General features: G+C 41.9%; 2 protein-coding genes across 3 annotated transcripts in view; both read left to right on the top strand.

Annotated features, from left to right (window-relative positions):
• SLC12A4 (solute carrier family 12 member 4) overlaps positions 1-7,897 on the top strand; it is a 67,277-nt gene extending 59,380 nt beyond the window's left edge. Inside the window, exons 20-24 of one of the 2 annotated variants that reach the window (XM_034788232.1) lie at positions 160-291; positions 379-486; positions 1,313-1,497; positions 4,654-4,787; positions 6,553-7,897. In XM_034788232.1, coding sequence (XP_034644123.1) covers positions 160-291; positions 379-486; positions 1,313-1,497; positions 4,654-4,787; positions 6,553-6,644 — 651 coding nt within the window. In that variant the 3' untranslated portion in view covers positions 6,645-7,897. The remainder of the gene's footprint in view (positions 1-159; positions 292-378; positions 487-1,312; positions 1,498-4,653; positions 4,788-6,552) is intronic. The other variant, XM_034788233.1, reaches the window with a different exon arrangement.
• A 12,583-nt stretch (positions 7,898-20,480) lies between these two features.
• Positions 20,481-23,604, top strand: LOC117886557 (ferritin heavy chain A). Its single transcript, XM_034788487.1, has 4 exons — positions 20,481-21,411; positions 21,798-21,944; positions 22,403-22,528; positions 23,337-23,604. The coding sequence occupies exons 1-4, from the start codon at positions 21,310-21,312 to the stop codon at positions 23,490-23,492; spliced, it is 531 nt and encodes a 176-aa protein (XP_034644378.1). The 5' UTR covers positions 20,481-21,309; the 3' UTR covers positions 23,493-23,604.
• Positions 23,605-24,606: the final 1,002 nt, after the last annotated feature.

The following is a 24,606-nucleotide window of genomic DNA, read 5'->3' as shown; positions in this document are numbered from 1 at the left end:
GGAAAGTCAATAGTATGGATGTGTTTAAAAAAAAATCCACAGAGCTCAGTACAATAACTATGTTGGAAAACAAGGGTGCTATATTTATTACAGTTTTGTTTTGTGTAGAAAATAAGTTGTTGGTTCACGTGTTTTGAGAACTTGTATTTTCCCCCATAGGTCTGGAGAAAGTGCAAAATGAGAATTTTCACAGTAGCCCAGATGGATGATAACAGCATTCAGATGAAGAAGGACCTGGCTACTTTCCTTTATCAACTACGAATAGAAGCAGAGGTGGAAGTGGTAGAAATGGTAAGGGATTGATCCTATTTCTCCTTAAGGTTTGAATGCTAGTAAGTTGTTTGATTACAAAGAGGAATATTTTTCTTATTTCTGCAGCAAAACAGTGATATTTCAGCTTATACCTACGAGCGGACCCTAATGATGGAGCAGAGATCTCAGATGCTGAGGCAAATGAGACTGACCAAAACAGAAAGGGAAAGGGAGGTATGTCATTCACTATAGAAAAAGCTAAGGTGGATGAATCCAAGCACTGTTCCTAGTACCATTTCAAATTCTTCATATAGCGTTGTAAAACTTTCATGAATTAATACATAGACACCTCCCACATCTTGAAGAAAACGAACATTCAATGTAGCCTTTTTGGTTGCTATGTCTGAAAACTAGGTTTATTCCTATTGGTTAACATCTTGCCTGCACTCATGGAGCCATGCTAGAAATGCTTTGTCCTAGGAAAGAATGCATGGTGGTCACGTAAGCTGTAAAAAGCCTTTTGTGCATTTCCCTGAATGATTATGTGATGTCTTGTTAGTTCAGAATATAAGACTTAGGAGGTTTCTTGAAAGTTTCAAGAGTTTCCGGTACATGCGATATACTGGGTTTGTCCCAGTTCATGACACATCCTGTTTTGCTAGTGTGGGTTTATGTCATGTCTTGGATTCTGGTAGAACCAGGCAACTAATTCACTTGGCCTCCAAAGCTCTTCAATTTGTATTATGCTGTCCCATCTGAGCAGAACAGTTTTCATCAGCTTGGGGTCAGTCTGGGCTGCCAGGTTCCATATTATCTTATGATGTCAAGTTCTCTATTTCTCTGTATAGAGACACCCACACTGGTCCAAATTCTGGTTGACTCATATGCACCATAACCCTATTTGCTCTTTGTGTTAGTGAACTGCTCTGGCTCCTCTCCTGAATACAGGAGTATGAAGAGTACAATGAAATGAGAGCTATTTACTTGGTGAAAGGGATCCAGAAAAGATAAAATTAACCTGTGAAAGTAGAACTCAACTTGCCATTTAAACACTTCTCAGGCCCAGCTGGTAAAGGACAGACATTCTATAATACGGCTGGAAAGCCTGTACTCGGATGAAGAAGATGAGGGGGAGACAGTACCTGATAAAATTCAGATGACATGGACAAAAGAGAAATGCGACTCTGAAAAACGGAACCGGAACACTGCAGTGGAAAACTTCAGAGAACTGATCAGTATTAAACCGTGAGTTTCAGTGGGGCTGATATCTCAGACCACTTGGGGTTAAAGTCTGGTTGTACTGCTGTCCATTGTACGACACCCCTAATGACAAAACAACTTGACTTCCTTTTTTAAAAAATGTTTTAGTACTGCACAGGTCTTTCTTGCATTTAAACGTTTGAGGCTTTAATAGTGGAAAGTCAGCAAAGTTAGTCACCCTAATGCAGAGCTAAATGTGGCTATGAATACTAAAAAAAAATCCCCAAAGTTCTAGAATTGGTCCTTAAGTTGTGGCTTCATATAAAATGGAAGAATTGTTTGTAATCCCTTATGTAATATATGTGTATCTGAGACCATCCAGCACTAGTTTATTGGCAGATGATCATATCACTTACTGCTAAGTAACTCAGTGAAAATTCCTGAGTGTTTGAAATTCCTATTCATTGGTATTGATAATTCTAGCATATTTTACGGTTAAAAATCCATAGAAATTCTGTGTTTAAATTTAAATTGATGTATTCTTACCTCCCTTTCATGCTTTCAGAGAGTGGGAAAACCTGTAAGTTTTTTTGCTAATTGTTTAAAAATGTTTTTCTGTGGATGGGAGTGGGAAGATCTAGAATTCTCCCTAGATGAAAAGGAATGACATTATTAGCCTACATTTGATGCTGTACAATGGGCCTGATCCTGCATGCTTGAAGTTGAGGGGAAACTTGCCATTGTCTTTAAAGGGTGCAAGATTGGGTCCTTAATTCTTAAGGTGATAGGTATCTTAGAAATAACATAAAGCAAAGTCTGCAAGAGTTACCCCGTCTAACCAGGGAAAAACAACTTCAGGTTTGAGCATTTAATTGTGTTTTCAAGAATGGCATACTTCCGTTTGGGTGATCAAAGGATGTGTGTTATTGTTGGGGCACAATATCAGATGATGGGAAAGCCAAAGTTCAGCCTGTCGTACAGAACAGAAATTCAGGACAGTGCTGACTTGAACTTCTCTAGCTCTTTGTAGTTTTCTCACAAGCTTAAATATGATACGCAAAGGACATAGTCAAAGTGCTTTTACCATCGTTTGAATGTTTTTACTCTCCATTGTTTGCAGTAGCTTTCATAGCAGCTTGAAATTAGATTCTTTTAAGGTCCAGTTCTGTCTGCACATGCCCCCAATCCTGTCCCCAAAGGAACATTGTTCGTAGTCTCTCCTGGAGGCTGGGTGAACCATTCCTTTCATGCCTACACCATACTAAATGGCATTTTCTCAGCTCTCTGGATAGATGCCAGTTTTAAGGGTCACCTTGAACATTTTTTTTGTCTCTTTGGATCTCCTCCAAAAGTTGATTACAAAAATAACAATTCCTTCCTCATCTCCCATAGTTATAGTACTGTGAAGTCTTGCCTCTCTTGTCTGTGACCTTTCTGTTTCTGACATGGAAGAGGCAGAGACTGTGCTCACTTTTTCAATAAAACATACGGCCATAGCATGACATCAGAAGGAAAGTATTCCAAACCGGGCAAGTTGTACCCTGTTGTAAATCTTGCTCCTAAATAGTTCTGTGCAGCAGCACTGTTTCTTGGTAAAGCAGTGCAAATAAGTCACCTCCGTGTATCTGCCATTTTCTGAATGTTTTGGGGAAGCTTATTCCCTTACAAAATGTCAACAAACATACAACCCAAGTAATCATCACAAGACGAAAGCTAAAATTAAACTGACTTCAAAACCAAAAAAGCCTCCAGAAAAGAAATGAGTTCAGTAAGGCCTGTTACCATAATTTGTAACATGTAAAATGGGTACTTATGTAACCCCCTTCCCTAAAATACCTGGTTTTGGTTGAAAAACATCAATAGTAATAAAGAAATCCTTATCCAAGTTGCAAAGGCTAATTGATTTTCCCTTTAGGTCTGCATCTATCTGTCTGTCTTTTGTTTTGTTCTCCCTTTTTAGCCCTTATTAGCCACACAAATAGTTAGTTTCCTATTGGCAGGAGACATCTTCTGCCTAAAAATGACTCCCTGACTCTCTAGTTCTTATTCAGCATGGATTGGTGTGATCTGATCATATTTTCAGTGTAATAAATCCTGGACGCTTTCTGTGAGGATATGAGTGTTTTGCAGCTCAAAAAACACAAGTGCACTTCTTAAAAATGTGGGCTGGTGTTGCTGTCACCAGTTTCTGAGTTATCTGTGAGACATGGAGTTCTCAGAGTTGAGGATTTCTTCTGTACTTTAGTGTGTTGAGTGGGGGATTTTTGGTCAGTGTGACCTGGACTATTGCTTTGCCATGTGCCCTGAGAAAGAGGCCGTATATAGTTATGCTGCCTAAGGACCAGACTGTGATTCAGAGGAAGTAAACTGGGCCGGGCTTACACTCAGCACAATGTACCACACCTGGCATGCTGGCTGTGCTGACTGGCGCATTGGCAGGAGCAAGGGAGCAGTAATGGCTCTGTAGAGCCTGCTTTCCTTTCTGTACTGAAACCCAAGACGTGGGTGGCCCATGCAAGAGAGGAAGAGGGCAGTGCCTTATTCCCCTTGTGCGGATGCATAGGGCTAGTGATTTATTCCTTGGTGTAGGAGCATAATGCTCTGCTTGAAAGCCCTGCCAGTTTGGAACGCTCCTTAGGTTGTTACAAGTTGTTGACTGTGACTCAAGAATTCCAGCTCAACTCTAATCTGAGGTCACAGTGGTATACCTGGGTATTTTCCACTTTTAATAGTCAATAACCATCCACTCCAGCCCATGTCTTACTCAGTTTGGGCCTGATCCTAAGCCCCTTGACGTCAATGAGACTCTTACCATTGGCATCAGTGAGTAAGTAGATGAGGCCGTCAGTGCAATAGAGTTTGTTTGTACTGGTGATCTCAAGGGTGAATTTCTTATCTCATGCGGTCTGGCAATAGCTGCTTAGGAGAGACCAAGCACAGCAGTGGAATGGGAAATAAGTTAAATGTTGCCTTCCAAACACAGATCACAAAAACTAGTGGAATAGTATTAGCTCTAAACACGTGGAGGTACAAATAACTCTGTACCTTTCAAATAAAACCTGGGGGGAAAAGTGTTTGATTAGTTTACTTTTTAAATAGTATTTCATAGATATGGTCATTATAAGATATTTTTGTAATGATTTTTTCCCAGTTCAGTTTTACAAGTTTTTTTCTAACAGTAAACATGTGATTCTTTAACAGGAACCAGTCAAATGTCAGAAGAATGCACACAGCAGTGAAGTTAAATGAAGTAATTGTAAATAGATCCCATGATGCCAGACTTGTTCTACTCAACATGCCTGGCCCTCCAAAGAATGTAGATGGTGATGAAAACTGTATCCTTTGAAGGAAAGCCAAGATGATACTCAAAAACATGCATCTCCCTATCTAACCAGGTTCTTATACTTTGCCTATCAAAGATATTTATTTAAACCAAAATAAGTGTAACTTACTGTTCCAGTGGTATGAAAGTAGTAAATCGTCCTGTTGGGATCCTGGAAGTGCACTGGCGGAAACCCACCCACTGCTAAAGGACCTCCCTCAGCCTAAGGGGAGGATCCACAAAGTCCAGGATCTCAATTAATTACGGGGGACAACTAAAGATATAACAGGGACAGGAGTGAGGTCACAGGGATAAAGTAGTAAATCGTGGTTGTTGAGATACAGTAAATACTTTTAAGGGAAAGTCAGATCTGCCTTGCCACTCTCCTGTTTTGTACCCAAGATGCTTTACTAACGTCACCTGTCAGAGGGCCTGACCTGTCTTGTCTACACTCCTTTCTTAGTTTCATTTTCTCTGATGGGCCTGCCTTCATAAGCTTTGGCAACAGTAAGGAAATTCAGTAGCAGGAGTTTTTCCTCCTACAGAATGAGGCTAAACAGGCTGACATTACTTAACATAGAAATAATATTTGCTCTTTCAAGGAATAAGCTACCCTTTTCTTATTGTACTTTGAAGCATTTAATAAGAATGAATTCCTGTACACAAAAATCAACAAGGAGAGTGGGGGAAAGAGGTTAATGCTTACTGATTGGATTCTAAAGAAGCACTTAGTTTAATTATACTAACAAAAGATCTACTTCTGACATGGTAACTTCAAATCTATCGCCTATTTGGCCCTATGTTTGGAATTTTGTAACAACTGAAATCTAGCCAGTCTGACATTTACAATTGTGAATCTGTAGGGGTGAGTAAGATGCACTTCCAGGGCGGTTCACATTTTCAGAGAGGTTTAGAGCATGTTCCTAGGAGGCAGTATGGACATCCTCCCCAGGAAGTGGCTTGGGTAATACGTGACTTTTGTGGATTCAGGTGTGTTTCTAAAGCAGGGAAAATGTTAAGTTTTTGTGTGACATTAAAATGGCATACTGGCTTCTTTAGCTTCCTATAGCTCAAAGTTTAAGGAATAGATGCAGCATGGGAGAAATTTCTGGGTAGTATCCATGAATCAGCTGTCCCTCTGTTTTCCTTACGTCCCACTAAAGTTTGTCTTGGATTAAAATCTCATGGTGGACAACTGTCCACTCCTGCCCTGTTATAGACCCAACTTGCACTCTGAAGGGAGCAGGGTTTGAAAAAAGTTTAGGATATGGTTTAAACATGACTCCAAATATGGCTGGGGCATCCCATACATCTTGTGCTTGATGCTATATTTGTCCACAAAGACAACACAGATCTGTCAGATTTAGTCAAGTTGCAATAAATTAATTTACTGCTAAAATGTAATTTGGCCTTTCATTTGGTTTCAAAGCATAAACATTTTCAAAGTATATGCAGCCATGAATATGAAATGTTTATATAAATTTAAGAAACTTTAACTCTACCAGTTCTTCAAAAGTTTAACTGCACTAGTTCTTTAAAGAGTTTGCCCGTACTATTTAGAAGAATTCAATCTCCCAATTGCAATCGACCTACTAATAAATTCATTTTTAAGAAATCTAAGAGGATTGTTTCAAGAAATCGCTCAAGATTTTTAGATACACTCAGTATATTAGAAAACTTATTGCTATTGTATTACTGTTCAGTAAAAAGGATGACAGTGACTCAGTGTCTGCATTTAAGTTATAAAATATCATTTGTCCTTGACTTTACTGATACAGATATGGAATTCCTGGAGGTTTTGACAGAGGGCTTGGAGAGAGTATTACTTGTTAGAGGAGGTGGTCGTGAAGTCATCACCATTTACTCTTGATTTAATACAGCTTTCTGCACCATCGCACATTTACCTTCTTGATGACAAAGGACATTCCAGTTTTAAATGGAGAAGAAAATAGGTTCTCTCTCTTTCTCTCTCCTCCCTTCAAACAAACACAGACTTTCCATCATCCATCCAGTCTCCTGAATGACTTACTAGACTTTTCTCACCAACCTTTACAGTATACCGTAGATCTTAGTACTGGTTCTATTGGTTTTTTGTCAAGTGACACTCCAGTTGCTACATACATATCTTTTGTATTGCAGTAGTACACCATCCAACTGGCAACACAAGTGAATCATGAATCTACAATTTTACTTGGCTTCTGCTTTGATGCTCTGGCATTTGTGAATGTAGTTTTAACACTAAATCTCTTTTTAGAAAACAGGGCTAACGTGCAGTGTTTTTAGAAACTGTGTATAAAGTTAGGACTCGAAAGTCAGTTACTGTAACAAGATTTTAAAAGCTTTTATATTCGTTTATGGGGATAGGACTACATTATATAGCTAGTTTTTGCTGAAGTTCACCTATAATGCATTTTCTAAACAAAACACTAAGTTGTAAGAACTGTCTGACAAAGCTACAGTTTTGTGGGTTCATTTCCAGAACTACAGTTCAAGTATTGGATAAGAATTTATACTTTAATACATTTATAGATTTAAATAAATTATGTTGATATAGTTGATTATGTATGTAGATTGCTACAAACAGTGTGTAGCTTCTGAGACTTATGGTTTTGTGGAGGAGGCAGGTCCCTATTTATTTTTATATTTATTTGTTAGAAACAGTGGAAACACAGACGCAAACAGTCTAGGAGTTTCACAGAGAGGTTGCTTAAATCAATTTCAAACCGTCAGTGGATCGAAGATCAGTCCAGTGCAGTTCTTCCCCATTTAAAATTCCTGCAGCCCATCATTGTATGATTCTGAGTATATTGAGAATCCAGTACGTGGAAATAGAGGTGTTGCATTGCACACAGCGATGGGTTGCACTTGCACAAGTACAGAAGCTGCTTTTTTGTAGGCTTGTCTTTTACCAAGCCCATTAAATTATACTTACTGTACAGAAGGATCATATTTTTTCAATAAAATGTTGCATACACTTAATTATTAAGCAATGTGGAGTTCTATATGCTGTAATGCAATAGCTAGTGTGCACACACCATTCTCTCTATTGTATGGAATTGGAATTGTTCAACTACAGCTGCACAGACTGCTAACTATTAAAGGAACATAAGAATTGACATCCCAGCCAAAGTCTTGTCTGACATTATCTGGTATATAATACCCCATAATAGATAACTGTGCGCTAACATATTTATGGGAGGAACAGGAGGGACTTTCTCTTCACCTTAACTGTTAGTGGTTGGTATATACTGAAGCATTAAGGTTGATACACTTGATAAATTTTTTAATTCTGTCTAGGATAGCAATTGATATAATCATATAAATGTTTTGATTTCTAGTAGCAGTGAGTTCCACAGACTAATGATACATTGTATTAAAAACTTACTAGTTTCCAAATGTGTGACCCTCTAACTTCTTTCCTTCCCCTCTTCTTCTATTGTAGAAAAGATAACGTGCCACTTCACATTATGCAAAGGTTTCTTTGACTTGGTCATAATGACACCGAGGTGTTTTTACTGGATGGTTATAATTAATACTGTTCAAAAGTATCTGTTAGTGAAATGGCAGGGGCTGTTTTTTTGTTTGTTTGTTTTTTTTTAATTAGGAGATGCTGATCTCTGTCCCTGTGTATATTGGGATTGCCATGGTGTGGAGCACAGTGAGACTTGTGTAACCTGGGGTGGATAGAGATGTTTTACCCAGTGTGGGCACAGAGGTATCATTATGGAATTATATCACATATTCTGGTTTTCTGACCTCCTCTTCCTGTTGCAAGTACTCCTGCTCTCTCCACTGCTATCAGTGAATCCCGAATATAATCGGTGTGTGTATATGCCAGAACTCTGGCAAAACAATCCAGCATGTCAAGTCACCGACAGATGGGTACTACATTGAACTGCTCTTCACATTTCCATGCTTGTTCTCTCCCCCTTCTCAATCCCTCTAAGACAATTCAAACCCTTGTTTAGGGAACTGCTCCCTTACAGGAATAGGACATGGGTCCCTCCTAGTCAGGGCCGGCTCCAGGCACCAGCCTGGCAAGTAGGTGCTTGGGGCGGCCGCTCCGGAGAGGGGCGGTACGTCCAGCTGTTCGTCGGCAATTCGGCAGACGGTCCCTCACTCCTGCTCGGAGCAAAGGACCTCCCACCGAATTGCCACCGCAGATTGTGATCGCGGCTTTTTTTTTTTGGCTGCTTGGGGAGGCCAAAACCCTGGAGCCGGCCCTGCTCCCAGTGAAATGTGTCTGAAATATGGGATGGAGTTTTGAAGAGCACCGGCACAATTAAGGACCCTGGGGCTTGCTTTGTACTGGAGAACAATTTTTTTGCTTAAAAACTAACTGTACTGGAGCCCAGGCTCTGGCAGCATGAATCATTTTTACTCTTTGTTTTAGAACAAGTTGAAAAGGTCGAGCGTGTGAAGTCTACAATAACATTTGTAAAGAAATCCTCCAATGAATGATGTTGTGGAAGAGCAAAGTATTATATAAATTTAAGCTAATCACAATCACTCATTTGCATGCACTGTAATAGAGGAGTATTATTCTTGCTGGTTTATTGCTTAGAATTTATTAGAACAGCTCTGAGGAATTACCTTTTTTTGTTCCCACCTCAGCGCACCATATTTAAACTTTTCCGAGCCACACCACACTGAAGAATCATATAGCCATATTGGTTCATCATGGAAAATCATGTTCCTGTGGCATTTGGTGTCATGCAACTCCATTTTATTAAAGGGTTTTAGTGCCATCTACTGCCCGTTCAAGTAAACTGTGGGACTTCATCCTTAACTTCTAAAGTCTGTTGCTTGTGTTTTTTGGATGTTATATGTGGAGTAGGAGGGGGCAGAAGTTCAGCGCAAACTCGTGGGAGAGAGGGAGTGGAGCAGGCAGAATAGGAAAACATTCAAAGCAAAAAGGTAGAATCTAGTTGAATCATCTTGGCTGTTGCTTGCTGGGGAACTGAGTGGGTATTTCCTTTCTCTTCTAAGCTACCCAGATTTCTTTTTCAAGAACAGAGCCTGCACTTATTCCTGTTTCCCCTGTGTGTTGTGTTTTAATTTTCATCTAATGGGTTCACATCAGTTCATGTTTACAAATCCATCAGTATTGGGGGAGATTCACACAACTTGTTCACGCTGGCAATGACCCAGTTTATAACAAGCTGACAAATATTTAGCATAAGTCTGGGGCCAAGAATAAGCTCACAGGTGAAATTTCTTCTTTGAGCAAACTGTATTGTTTATCAAAAATGTAAATATAGGTCGAGATGGCATTTTAAATTGCAAATGGCAATCTTTGCTGTCACTTGAAGGAAAAGATACCAATATTTGCACGTCCTCCCCCTGCCTGGGACGGCAGAGATGTTAATGAAGTACAAGCATCAGAATCTGTGCTGTCTCTCAGAGACACCATTTTTTACGAAACTCACAATGGAGCAGTATTTTCCGTGAAGACCACTGTGGTATTCTGCTATTGAAGCTTAGCTTTTATAGCGGAAGAGATGCTGCAAAACATGTTGAAGTTTAGACACTCAAATCCACAAGAGGGAGCTAGAGTGCCAGTCATTTGGGAGTTTTGTTGACTTGAAGAAACACGCAGTTTTTCAGATTATTTATAATCCACTGCTGAAGCTCAATTCTTATTGAATTTTTCATCTTATTTATTTACAAAGGTGTCTGTGAGTACTGTAGGTACCTGGCATGTAATCAGATAAAGAAACAAAACTCCCACTCATTCAGACAAAAATAAATCAAGTTAATATCCTATCCTATCTCCTAGAACTGGAAGGGACCTTGAAGGTCATCGAGTCCAGCCCCCTGCCTTCACTAGCAGGACCCCATTTCCCCTTTGCATCATCCTAACACTATTCGTTTAACAGGGCATTGTGGTGTGCTCTGAAGGTGGACGGATTAAAATTATACTGGAGTAATTATACACTCATCATTTAGCCCCGGTTTGTATGAAGGTCCTGCCAAGGCTAGATGCTTGGTTAAATTCAGAGCTGTACTTTCAAACCAGGGGAGTGGTTGGTTTTCTGTATTCAAGAAGCATGGCACTTGCTAAAGCCATAACAATCTCTAAGACAATCGTCTTCCAACGAACTGGGCACAAACTTACAGCAGGCCTAGGAAATAGCTAAGAAGATGTCATTCAAAGCTCAGTAATTTTAGAGGAAACAATGCCTGCTGCTTTATTCCAAATACCAGGTGCCCCCCCTTGCATGAGTTTTGGTCATGGCAGGCCGCAGCAGTTGTTACAACACAACATGGCAGGTGACAGGCCTGAAGACAATCTCTCCCAATAGCCTCTCACATCCCAGTCTCCAGCCTCTAACAACTGGGGTGCTGTGTTCCATTTGCTCAACACAAAGTGCAAAGAGAGCTGGCCCATTTACTTGTGGGGTTAGGCTGTTCTCTGACATCATCCATTTCATGCCTCTCTTTTTTTGTAGGACACATGGCAGTCAAAGTCTGGCACACCCTGGAAGCAATGGGTCTGAGGGCCGCAGCCAAGGGTTGGTCCCACCGTTATCATTAATCTGGCGGTATTGCAACAAATGGCATTGCATTGTAGTAGTATTAATGCTGCAAGCTGTCCATCCATGATGGCATGTTATCGACTTGGTCAAGTATGTGGCTCAAATATCGGAGGGCATGTTGAGCAAGTATGCTATGGAGCCCCTGACATTTTATATGGTAGTGATTTGATTAATTGGAAGTGGATGGGGCAAATTGATGCTCTGGGAGCTTGGATTAGATAAATTCCTTCATGTTGCAGAATCTGGAGGCTTAGATAAAAATCCAGACTTTGTGCAGCAAATCTCGCAAAACCACACACACACACATAAAATACCTGGTATTTCTTGCTTTTCAGCTGGGCTTCAAGAATGGGCTGTCAAGGCTGCTTCCCCACTTTGAACTTTAGGGTACAAATGTGGGGGCCTGCATGAAAACTTCTAAGCTTAACTACCAGCTTAGATCTGGTCGGCTGCCACCACTCCCAAAACTAATTCCCTTCCCTGGGTAGCCTTGAGAGACTCTCCACCAATTCCCTGGTGAATACAGATCCAAACCCCTTGGATCTTAAAACAAGGAAAAATCAATCCGGTTCTTAAAAAGAAGGCTTTTAATGAAAGAAAAAGGTAAAAATCCTCTCTGTAAAATCAGTATGGAAAATAACTTTACAGGGTAATCAAACTTAAAGAGCTCAGAGGACCCCCCTCTAGCCTTAGATTCAAAGTTACAGCAAACAGAGATAAACGTTCTAGCAAAAGGTACATTTACAAGTTGAGAAAACAAAGATAAACTAACACGCCTTGCCTGGCTGTTTACTTACATGTTTGAAATATGAGAGACTTGTTCAGAAAGATTTGGAGAACCTGGATTGATGTCTGGTCCCTCTCAGTCCCAAGAGCCAACAACCTCCCAAACAAAGAGCACAAACAAAAGCCTTCCCCCCACCAAGATTTGAAAGTATCTTGTCCCCTTATTGGTCCTTTGGGTCAGGTGTCAGCCAGGTTACCTGAGCTTCTTAACCCTTTACAGGTAAAAGGAGTTTGGAGTCTCTGGCCAGGAGGGATTTTATAGTACTGTACACAGGAGGGCTGTTACCCTTCCCTTTATAGTTATGACATGGGCTTTCTCAGTATCCACATTTAGGTATTTCTCTTCAGTGTCAGCCACCAGCAGGAACTGCAGCCAGGCGTGTGGAAATGAAAAACTTTAAATAAATAAAGCTTTGAACACCCAAAAGTAGCTTTGCATGAGGATGTCTTGATGTGTACACTCTCAGCTGGTTTGCCTACTTATAAGTTATTTTTGTATGACTGAGAACAGAAATTGGCCATAGTCTGGCAGGACTTCAAAATGCTATTGGATGACTGCCTTAAGGCAGGGTACAGATCTTCTTTTTCCTGAAGGTTTGACAGACAATATAGTAATATACTGTTAGGTCGTAAGAACTATTGTTCCTGGAAACAGTTATACAAACTTCAAATTAAAGACTTAATGAGAGTCATAAGTGACTTAAATGTAGCACTTTGCAAAAATGACACAGCCCTCTTCAGGTAACTGAATACGCAGGGTATCTATCAAATGTCTCCTTATTTGAAACAGTTTTCTGAATTTATAACAAATGCACGCTCTCTTTTCAGTTTCATATTTTACTAGTTTAGTTAATTTGATTCTCATTAGATAAAAAACAGCAGTTACCAGAGCTCAAAAAAAAAAGTCGGGGAGGGGGGGTTGGAGGGGAAGGGCAGAGAAACATTAAAGAGCTAAATGAAATATGTAAATACACTGCTTCATAATAAGCTGGCAATATTCAAGGCTGAATGTATTTTTCCATGGGCCCCTTTCATCTGTTTTCACCTGAGAATCCACATAAGCATTTCCCATAATAAAATGCTTTGTGGGCCATTCTGTTTTTCTCTTTCAAGGACAAGCACAGGGCACTTCCTCTGAGGCCAGCTGTACCAGGGGTAAAGCACAGCCCAGTTTATTGTCTGGAGACTTTTTAAACCAGCATAACTCTTGTCTTGCCAGAATGGCTTAACCTCTGCCTTTCATAAGGGGTATGTTAGGCGCTGTTCCATTCAGCACCATTCTTGACAACTTGTCTGCATTAATGAAGGTCATTTCCCAACGTAAAGGAATGGACAGCTGAGCTAGAAAACCAAAATGAATATTTAAAATACATATCCAATGAGCACTTTCTTCTACCCTTCCTCTGTCCCTAGGGTATGTTGTTGCAATTAGATCTTCATATTTACCTTAATTGTTAGCTCAATTTTGAGAAAGTTGATGAAGTGTCACAATAATCTATAACAATAAATGTTGACGGGAAAAGGCGCAAAGGGGAGACAGACTGAATTAGTCTAAATAGAAAAGCCTACTGATCTAATTCAAGGAATGTGTCATGCCTGATAAACAAGAGGTAGTGTGGGACTGGAAATCAGTGCATCAAAATCGGTGTATCAGAAATTAGGCTTAATTGGTGAACAAAATAATGAGAGGATGGAGTGTTCTGCCCATCTCTCCCTTTGTGGGTCCTTAAAACACTTGAAAATCAGGGGGAGAAGCATGAGTGCAACAATTACTGAGTGATCCACTGGAACATTGCTGGATCTTTGTCATCTGGCCGGGCCAGAAAGAGGGACCCAAATGATATTGCCACCTCCACTGGCTCTGGCTGACACCCAAACACCACCTGGGATGTGAGACCTCCTCCCCCTTATTTCTCCTCTTCCCTATCTCTCTCCATTTTTCCTTCTGTGTCTGGCTTAGCTGACCAAAACTGTATATTTTTACAACATTGCTGTAAGACCGTTGTAAAATACCATCTAAAAGGCTGTCAAACAAGGGATTTTGCCTTATAAAAACTCCCTCGCCCTCTAGCTGGAGAGAAAGGGAATAAAGGGTGTTGATAAAATAAAAGCCCTACTTAATAGTTTTCATTTCAAATGCTTGAACCATTTCCCCTTCTTTTCTGCATCTTTAGTAAAAGGTTAAGCAGCTGTTTGCATTGGTACTAAGCAGGCTGAAGTCTCTGTATACCAAACCCAAACCTGGTTGAAAACTATTTAATGCTGGACAGTGACTGAGTTATGTTAACACCTTTGACTGTCTGAGCCCACATATTCCAGCTAAATTAATACAATAGGCAGATTTAGCTGTGTAACTCCCATGCCTTTGTTCTCTCTGCTGAGGGTCAGATCCTCAAAGGTATTCAGGCTCCTAACTTCCATTAATACAGGATTTTAATTGAAGTCAGGAACCTAAATTCCCCCGGGGCCTGGGTCTTTAAATCTGTAAGAACACTGCTGTGGCTACAGCTTAAGAGTTCTCAGTTGCTCATGGCCACTTCTCCATTCTGGTTTTGTCCATCTAAAATACAATATTAGATTTTAAAGCCTGGGTGTTTCTCCTTGTGCCTAGTATTCCCTTTACCTAGGTTTTCTTCCTGCAGGCCTAGAGTCAGTATTTGCATGGAAGGAAGTAGGTCTAAAACAGCCATAACTGGGTAAAACCATAAGTCTGACTTTCAGAAGCACTGAGCAACTCCAGCTGCCTTTGCAGGCAATAGGAGCTACACTTGCTCAGCATCTCTGAAACTCAGGCCATAGATCTTTAGGAGGCATAATAGAAATGTGAAAACTGCCTTGGGGTTGTATGAATACCACTGCTGTCTAATACCACTGCCGTGGGGTTGTATGAATACCACTGCTGTCTAATACCACTGCCGTGGGGTTGTATGAATACCATTGCTGTCTAATACCACTGCCTTGGGGTTGTATGAATACCATTGCTGTCTAATACCACTGCCTTGGGGTTGTATGAATACCATTGCTGTCTAATACCACTGCCTTGGGGTTGTATGAATACCACTGCTGTCTAATACCACTGCCTTGGGGTTGTATGAATACCACTGCTGTCTAATACCACTGCCTTGGGGTTGTATGAATACCACTGCTGTCTAATACCACTGCCTTGGGGTTGTATGAATACCACTGCTGTCTAATACCACTGCCTTGGGGTTGTATGAATACCACTGCTGTCTAATACCACTGCCTTGGGGTTGTATGAATACCACTGCTGTCTAATACCACTGCCTTGGGGTTGTATGAATACCACTGCTGTCTAATACCACTGCCTTGGGGTTGTATGAATACCACTGCTGTCTAATACCACTGCCTTGGGGTTGTATGAATACCACTGCTGTCTAATACCACTGCCTTGGGGTTGTATGAATACCACTGCTGTCTAATACCACTGCCGTGGGGTTGTATGAATACCACTGCTGTCTAATACCACTGCCGTGGGGTTGTATGAATACCACTGCTGTCTAATACCACTGACTCCATTTACAGTGTCTGTATCTTCTGCTATTTAATACACATCAATCGTTGGGTCATCGCCGAAAGAATTTAAGGCTTGGCACAATGATTGTATGGAATGAAGGCCTTGGAGGGAGTTTATTGTGGGGCAGTGGGTTATCCTCTTTCTAATAGCTTAGTTCTACATAGTATTTTTCACCTGCAAGGGTCCCTAACAGTGACACTACAGAGATTCAAGCCTATATGTCAACTATAGACGCAGAATACTTCATCCATCTGCATCTGCTCGGTGACACAGGACAATTGTTTAAGAGTTAGGAGCTGTCGTAACAATTTATGCTGCTCAAACTGCAGAGGACAGACAATGTTACTACCAAAAATCTGGCCAGGACAGTCAGAGTTAGTGCCTCTGCTCTGGGGAGGGGCTGGAGGGCAGTGCCATGTCATCTTTTCTGACCACATGTCCTCAGAGCCATGACATGACACGTCCAGAGCACCATTATTGTTTGTTTCCCTACCACTCTGCTTTTGCATGGGGCTGGAAGCAAAAATGCTGCCATAGTGAGAGAGGGGCTTTTTACCTGTTACCTCTGGGCTAAACAAGAGCAGAAAGTCATGGACATCTCAGAAATAAGCTTATGTTGAAAATACTCATTTCTTTACCCACTCACCGCTACAGCTGAGGTCTAAAGCCAGAGAACACAATCCAGTTAGACTCGAGAGTGCTTGTTTAATTGGACAATTCTGAGAACACCAAGAATTGGGCAATTATGAGTTTATTCCAAGTGTATTGGGAGGAGGGGACACAATCCAGCAACCTCAGCTGCTCTTTTGATATTGCAAGTCAGTACAGTTACTTCCCTAAAATTAAAAATGATTGGTGATTCTGTACTTTAGAAAACAGCATAATGTACCCAAACTTTAGCTACATACATTTATCGTTACATTATATTTAAAGAGGAGCTAGAGGGGCTTCTAGTGCATGGCTGCAATAAATACTGCAGGGGCAGTGGAGAAGTGTCATTCCCATAATCTCTTTAAAACCTAACAAGATCAAAGGACTGACCCTGCCCATACCAGTCTGAAGTATCAAAATCTAATTAGTCTCATTACTAACCATGTTTCCACAATGGAATCCTGCCTAATACATCTTGCTTGACCTAGTATTTGAGGGAAATTCAATAGTGTCTCCAAACTGGGGGAACTGTGGAAGTTTTCTAAAACAAAACAAAAAAACTTGGAGATGACAGTCCTGCCACCATAATGGATAGATGGAGGGGAAAGGAAAAACGAAATTTGCACATTTGACAGATTGAAGCCTCTAAAATACTCTTTTATAAGTTTGAAATCCTCTTATGTGTTAAGAAAAAGAGATTGTCGCAGAATCAGAGTGATGAAACTGGCAAAGGAAATGTGTTTTTTGAACTTTGTAGCTGATCCTTTGGGCTTTCTTTAGTCCCTGGTACAAGCCTATTCAGTTGTCTGATTTATTGGCACCGCCAAAGAGAACTGAATAAAATAGTGTTAATAAGATTCCAAACCAGCTAAAGCCGTGCATGTGGCTTCAGTTTTCTTTGCAGCCCTGAGATTTAGGGAGGAGGCTGCAGATTGGTGGAGCTTTCAGCAAACCTGAGCTGTGTGTCAAGCAAATGGGGGTCTAATGGCTGAAATGTGGACCTGGGTGCACGTTGTAATGTGTTAAGACCATCTCTATACGTAACTCAGTGAATACAAATAGAGACATGAAACCAGAAAAAGGGGTGTACAAATCCATTTGACCAGCTTTCCTGCATCATTACTGCTCAAGAAGCTGCTGTATCCAAACCTCTCTCCCAGAATTATATTTGGATATTTGAAACCTCAGTGCAGTGGTACAAATTCCTGGTTCTTCATGTTTCCTGGTTTCCTATGGAGTAGCAAACAAATGATGACAATAAAAAAGTCCAGCTCCTGTTTCAGTTAGTAGCAATGTGTCAGACCTGGTTGTGCTAATGTTCCAATAGTCATTACGTTCCAAAGGACAGAGGGACCCTGCCAGGTTTAATTGAGTCATTGCTGCTTTAGCAGAGCCATGGGATAGAAAACATCTTCAGTTCTGCCCCATAGACATGGTCTACCCGTAGTACAAAGCTGGTATTCCTAACAGTGGCACTTAAGAAAAAAGGTAACTCTCTTACAACCCACAATAAATGCTGCAATTGTCACCTCCAGTACATGAATAAAAGGGTGGGGGGAAAGCAAAACCACATACTAATAAAAGGAGAAAACCCTTTTCTATGGCAGAGTTCAGCAATGAGGAGAACTAGACAAGAGCCTTATCCAGCACTCTATAAAGATACACTTTGCAGGACCAAATTCAACAGGGGTAGGAATGGGCACAACGTCCATTAATGGCAGTGGGAATTGTGCCTGCTTGTAGGCCAGACTAGTGCTGCATTTCGCCTCTCTAGCCTTCAATGGAAGTGTTACGTGAGTAAGGATAGGTCCCAAAACGACTACATTTGAAAGCAGCACAGTAAAGGGTTCTGAAAGAAGGGTCTTCAAGCTGTCGCACAAAGTGCAGCTCTGCAGTGAGTGGATGTGCCCATGTGAGAGAACTTAGACTAGAGCCAGTGATATCCATTTGAGCACCGTCTGAGGTGCTGTCCCTTACTTCTTGTCTCTGGAAAGAATGGCTTTGGCAATAAACGGACCAAAGGATCTTGCAGCAAGTATTTTAGGTGTTGCAGCAGCTAATAGTTGACTAATCTTTGTGTTCATTGATTATATTCTAGACCAGCAGTAGGCAACCTATGGCACGTGTGCCAAAGGCAGCACGCGAGCTGATTTTCAGTGGCACCAGTGGCGTATTATCGCCTAGGCCAACAAGGCCTAGGCCTAGGGCGGCAAATTTGCAGGGGCGGCAAATTTATAATAGCAGCATTTTTGTGCATTCAGTGACGCCGCGATTCTACCAATCATGGTGCATATTGAAACCACCAATGACGGCGCGACACCATTTAGTAAACATACTCACGAGAATCCTAAACTGCACCGGACCCCCGTTTGAACGTGGGGTTTTGGATCCATGCTATAAGCGAAATCGTGCTATACAGACGTGCATTCAAGCGAGGGTCCGCTGTACTTGTAATTTTATTTGTAATAAAACTTGTAAATGTTCAATTATTTTAATGATATTTAGATTCATTTTAGTTCAAACGAATTTGTAAAAAAACTAAAACAAGTTCATATGGGGCTGGGGGTGGCAAAATCATTAATCCACCACTGAGTGGCACTCACACTACCCGGGTCCTGGCTACCGGTCCGGGGACTCTGCATTTTAATTTAATTTTAAATGAAGCTTCTTAAACATTTTAAAAACCTTATTTACTTTACATACAACAATAGTTTAGTTATATATTATAGACGTATAGAAAGAGACCTTCTAAAAACATTAAAATGTATTACTGGCACTGAAAACTTAAATTAGAGTGAATAAACGAAGACTCGGCACACCACTTCTGAAAGGTTGCCGACCCCTGTTCTAGACAATGGAGCTGAGATAAAAGAATCCAGAAAGAAAATGGCTGAGACATCTCAGTCACAAGCAGAATATAGAAAAGCTGAGTACTACTCTGTGTAAACCTAATCTCAAATTAATAGCTACTGCTTTGCTCTTCTCTAGCATATATTCTGAATAGCTCCCCAAATGCTGTACAAACAACAGTTATTTCTCTAACCTCCACTCTCCGGGAGATAATATAGAAATTGTACTGAGTTAGATAAGGCAGAGCGAGATTAAGTGATGTGTCCAATGAGTAGGAGAAAGAACGTTAATGCATTTGCTCAAAAAATCTACACTGAAACCGCAGCATTAGATTTTTCAAACATGCAATGATGGACACCATAGAGTTGAGATTATATATTTGTAACCAGTCGGTCAAATAAAGTGAGCTAGGGCAGACTTGCCTTCAACTCCCCCCATGGACTATACATTCTGCCCCAACTTTTGCAATATTTCAAGGTTACCAAGGTGAGGAAAACAGGAAGGAAGTCATAGAACACTGCTGAACATAACCAAAGTCATATAATCCAGCCTTCCTATCTAAGATACTTATCTGGCTCCTATTACTGTAGTATCGGAGCATATTCACAATGTTTTAATCCTCATAACACCCCCATTCACCCAGGCAAGGAAGTACATTATCCCCATTTTACAGAAAGCACAGGAAGACTAAGGACTTACCCCTAGAAGCCTGTAGTAGAGCAGGAAATTGAACCCAGGTCTTTGAGGTCTTAAGTTAATACCCTACCCAGGGGTTATTCGTCCTTGTTTGCTAAACAGCTTCAGACAGGGCCAAGGTCTATTGCATAGCTAACAGGAATTAAAAACTGTTCTGCATTAGGTTGCATGGGTGCCTGTAAAGCAATACAAAATGCTTAGATTACACTTAACAGGGGAAATAAGCTGCTGCCTTTTATTGGACTAAAGATATGTTCTACTCAGAGTTTTGGGTGGAACATGGGGGTTAACTCTGCAGTTTTCTGTTTCTTTAAAGAAAAAGGCATGAGCCAATGAACTCCATAACTTTTGACCTTGGCAGCTGGTACATGCACTAAAGCATGAGGGGCCATCTACCCTGTTTAACCATGTTTTATTTGATCTAATGAAACAGTACATTCTCAGTCATATACATGTTTAATATCTTATAAAAATCCTTTTAAGCTTTTGCCCTCAATCCTGTATTATGATTATTATTTTTTTTATTATAGAATATCAAGGTTGAAAGGGACCTCAAGGTCATCTAGTCCAACCCCCTGCTCAAAGCAGGGCCAATCCCCAGACAGATTTTTTTACTCTGGATCCCTAAATGGCCCCCATAAGGCTTGAACTCACAACCCTGGATTTAGCCGGCCAATGCTCAAACTACTGAGCTATCCCTCCACTGCCCAGCAATGAGAGCCACAGGATATATATGTATTGTGCCTAGACGCATGTCCTTTTATCCATTCTAAATATCTTTCATTTTATTGGCTATCCCATTGTTCTCTTCTAATGATGAAAGAGCAGCAAATTTAAAGTCTCCATACCTTCTTTATTTTGTGTCTCACTCATGTCCCCTCTTTTTTCCATCTCTTCTCCAGACTGAATAGTTCCAATAGGTCTTCAGATGACAGGGCCTCCATGTCTTTAATAACATTTTCATCAGTTGTCTCAGAGCCTTCTGAATACTGGAAGAAAATGACCAGGGTTCCCCAGGTATAATATGTTAGAGAAGCACTGACCTAGGGACACCTTGGGAAGGGGTATGCAATAAAGCCTTCTATTTGCCACCTTCTCTGTATCCAAAGGGTTCGTGGGAAACTGGATTAATTTGGTGAATACTCCTAATTTTCATCCAATAACAAACTGTCAATCTCCCCATTGCTCAAGGGGTAATGTGGCAACAAGTGTTGTCCTATTGCTGAGTCATGCCCTCACCTGTGGATACTGTGTTAGGATCCAGCCCTCAAAGGTGACTGGTGCTGTAGGGAAGAAGGACATTTCTATTGGATGGCAGCAGCTGTCAATCACACCCACTCCCTGCTCTGGACAGCATTAATACCATCTGTGAAGAAGAAAGTTTCTGGTACTTTTCTGGGCTCTGTCTTGGTTAGAAGTGTTTGGTATCCCTAGAAATTTCTTGAGATCCTTTCTAGCTAAATCTTCCAGATAGACAAATGGAGTCCCAGGTGCGCCAGAACTTCCATGCTGAATGTGATGCTGCTGTGAACCGCATGGTAAACCTGGAGCTGTATGCCAGCTATGTCTACTTGTCCATGGTGAGTGTAGTTCAAGAGCTGTGCTGTTAAGCTTTTTCAAATCACTTTGTTTTAGCTCCCATGAGCGCTAGCTTGTCTGCTACTGTATGGTGTGGTTTTTAAAAAAAAAAAAAAAAAAAAAACGTTTTAGCTGTATGCTGTACCAGTGGACAATACAGGAGAGCAGTGAGGGCATAAAACTACTTTTGACCCTTGTGGTTTTGTGGCATGTTAGTGGAGAAGCCTCTGAGTCTGAATCTTAACAGCCATTTCTGAGGCTTCTTTTTGGGAGGGTGGGAAAACTTAATATGGGCAGACATGTTCTCTGTCAAGTGAGAGAATTGATCATAGGGTGCTGTTAGCTTGAGGCTTTATTACCTTCACTGATCTCCTCTACTCTTCCCCAGTCCTACTACTTTGACCGTGATGACGTGGCCCTGAGGCACGTGGCCCAGTTTCTGAAGGAGCAGTCCCATGAGGAGAGGGAGCATGCAGCAAAGTTCCTGAAATACCAGAACAAGCGAGGGGGACGCATTGTCCTGCAGGACATCAAGGTATGCAACAAATCAACGTGTGTCCCTGGGAGGGTGGGGGAGTGGACTCTAGGCTGAGGTTAATCACCATGTGTGGGGTTGGAGCTAGAACTCTCTTTTCTAAAGGAAAAGATGAGGCTTCCTGGGAGATCTGATTATCCCAAATGGCATTATTGCTGTGGTAAACTAGAGCTGTATGTTTCAAAAGCATCCGCCTTTGGCCCTCTAGTAAAGGATACGTGAAGGTATGGGTGGGCCTCTGATTGTGCTAAAAGCACAGGCTAGGTTTGCTTAGCTGAGACCAGGCCATCTGCTCCATCACTTCACAAGCAATTACTTTAGTTCATAATTATAGAACCCTAAAGGGGATGAATAGTGCTGTTATCGGTGGGGGTGGAAATCTGCTTTGGATGAAAAATTACAATTTGGTAACAAGGTGAGTGATGTCTGGTTCTCTTCCATGCTCCCCTCCTCTACAGAAGCCAGAGCGGGATGAGTGGGGGAACAGCCTGGAGGCCCTGCAATGTGCCCTGCAGCTGGAGAAGACTCTGAACCAGGCACTGCTGGACCTGCACAAGCTGGCTATGGAGAAGAATGATCCCCATGTGAGTTAATTGTCTTATGTGCGTTGATGGTGTCAGAAGAAAAGGTCTGTCTGGACCAGCATTTTAGAAGATGGGTTCTTCAGTCGATCTCAATGCAGAGAATGGAGTGGGAGGGCAGGAGAGGGTAAGGATGGGAAGGGAAATGAAAGTGATTATTTTGCAGCTAACTTTTCTACTGCTGTCTGTGGTGTGTACCAGGTGAGTAATCTTCTGGATAGCCTCACCTTCCCTGGGAGCAATCCCTATGTTGCTTGCTGTGTTGGCACCAGAACAGGCTGCTTCCATATGGGCACTATGTGGTGTATCAGTAGACAAAGCTGTCCCTGCAAAAGCTTTGCTTTTATTTGGATTGCTGGGGGTGGGGGAGGAAGACTTACATTGTAGTTTCAGGCCTGGCCAGGGAAGAGTGTGCAGGGGTGGGCAAGAAGGAATTTCTCACTTGCACAAATGCTCATTCTGATCCTTCAGGTACACATCCCTGACCTGTGGGATATTTTTACCCTTATGCTGGACTCAGGGTGTGCACCTTTTGAGTCATATAGAGTTGAGAGCTGGCCCTAATGCATTCTTCTGATGTAGAAGTCTGCTTGGACAGTAACTGAGCTACTGAGTGTCCTCAAAGGCCAAATGGGTGACCTAGAAACTTGAGGCACTTATGAAATGAGGGCCAGTTAACCAATGGGTGAAGTCTTGAGTTAAACACCTGGTTCTCAGGCCTGCCTATGTTGGTCACTAAAAGACAGTTGTAGCTACTAAGTTTGGCAGCAGTTCCTATAGGCGCAGGAGTGAGTCCCTCTTTCTTTTGCAGTTATGTGACTTCCTAGAGTCTGAGTATCTGGAGGAGCAGGTGAAGGCCATCAAGCAGCTGGGAGACCACGTCACCAACCTGAAGCGCCTGGGGGTGCCCCAGAACGGCATGGGAGAGTACCTGTTTGACAAGCTCACCCTGGGGGAGAGCAGCTGAACTCTGCACTAGGGACCTGAACAGTAGTGTAGATCATGATGTCATAGCTGCATTACTCTGGATATAGATCAGAAAATAGATGCCTTGTCTTACCTAAATACTGAGAATAAAATCTCTGCTTTCTGGTGTAACCTGGCTCATGTGATATTACTCCAGCTGGGGATGCAGGCTGGTTTCCCCACAGATGCTGTAGTGGATGAATACTAATGTGTAGTGAGTCACTAAGAAGAGCAGGTATCTTGTGAGGTGGAGCGGGGAAATGACGGGAGCATGGTCCTCAATAGTGTTGTGTTTGAGATAAAGAACATGTGGTAGAGGGCTGTGATGGGACAGGGTCTGCATGGGACAATGGTGCAGGGAACTGTCTGTGCTATGATGTGACTTTGGCGTGGGGGGTGGTGGTGTGAAATCACAGCACAACGAGTTCCCCTTAGATCCATGGTTCTCAAGCTCTGGGGTGGGCTTCCCAAGGCGGGAATACAAGCTGTGTGGTAAGATCTCTGGCTGTCCACCTTGGATGGCTGGGGCTTATGCTGAAGGGCTGCCCACACCTGGGAGGTGGGGATGAAGGGGACAGCCAGAACCCTGCCACCTGGGCTAGGGCTCACCCACTCTGCCCCAATCCCCCACCAGGACGTGGCAAGGCTCTGGCTGTCCACCCTGGGGTGGCAGCACCAGTGCAGAAGTAAAGGTGGCAATAGGGTGCTAAGCCTGTTGTGACAAGTGAGAGGGAGGCAATGTGAAATTAATCACTTACCTCTGTACTGGTGCAGCACTGCCTTCAGAGCTGGGTGGCAGTAATGCCCTGGGGGGAGGGGGTGATCTAAGTTTGAGAACCACTGCCTTGGATGTGCTTGCAACTAAAAGCAAGGTTCTGCAGTTAAAGTTCTCTACTGCTAGCTGTGCTGTGTAAGGAACTCCTAGTCTTTAATCCATCCCAGTGGAGATCATTCTTATGAGCCCCTAGGGGTGTGGGGGTGTGTGTATAAACATATTGCTTTCCAGGGTGACATGGTCCATTCTCCATTTGCTACTACCATAGAGGTTTGCAGTGTGGTGGATCTGAGCTGCTGTCCCCCCTGCTGGTCCTATTTCTAGAGCTGAGGTTCCTCTG

Source organism: Trachemys scripta, chromosome 13 (assembly GCF_013100865.1).
Source record: "Trachemys scripta elegans isolate TJP31775 chromosome 13, CAS_Tse_1.0, whole genome shotgun sequence".
In the NCBI taxonomy this organism is placed as follows: Eukaryota; Metazoa; Chordata; order Testudines; family Emydidae; genus Trachemys; species Trachemys scripta.
The sequence above is the reverse complement of the archived record's forward strand: the minus strand, read 5'-3'. Positions and strand labels throughout refer to the sequence as shown.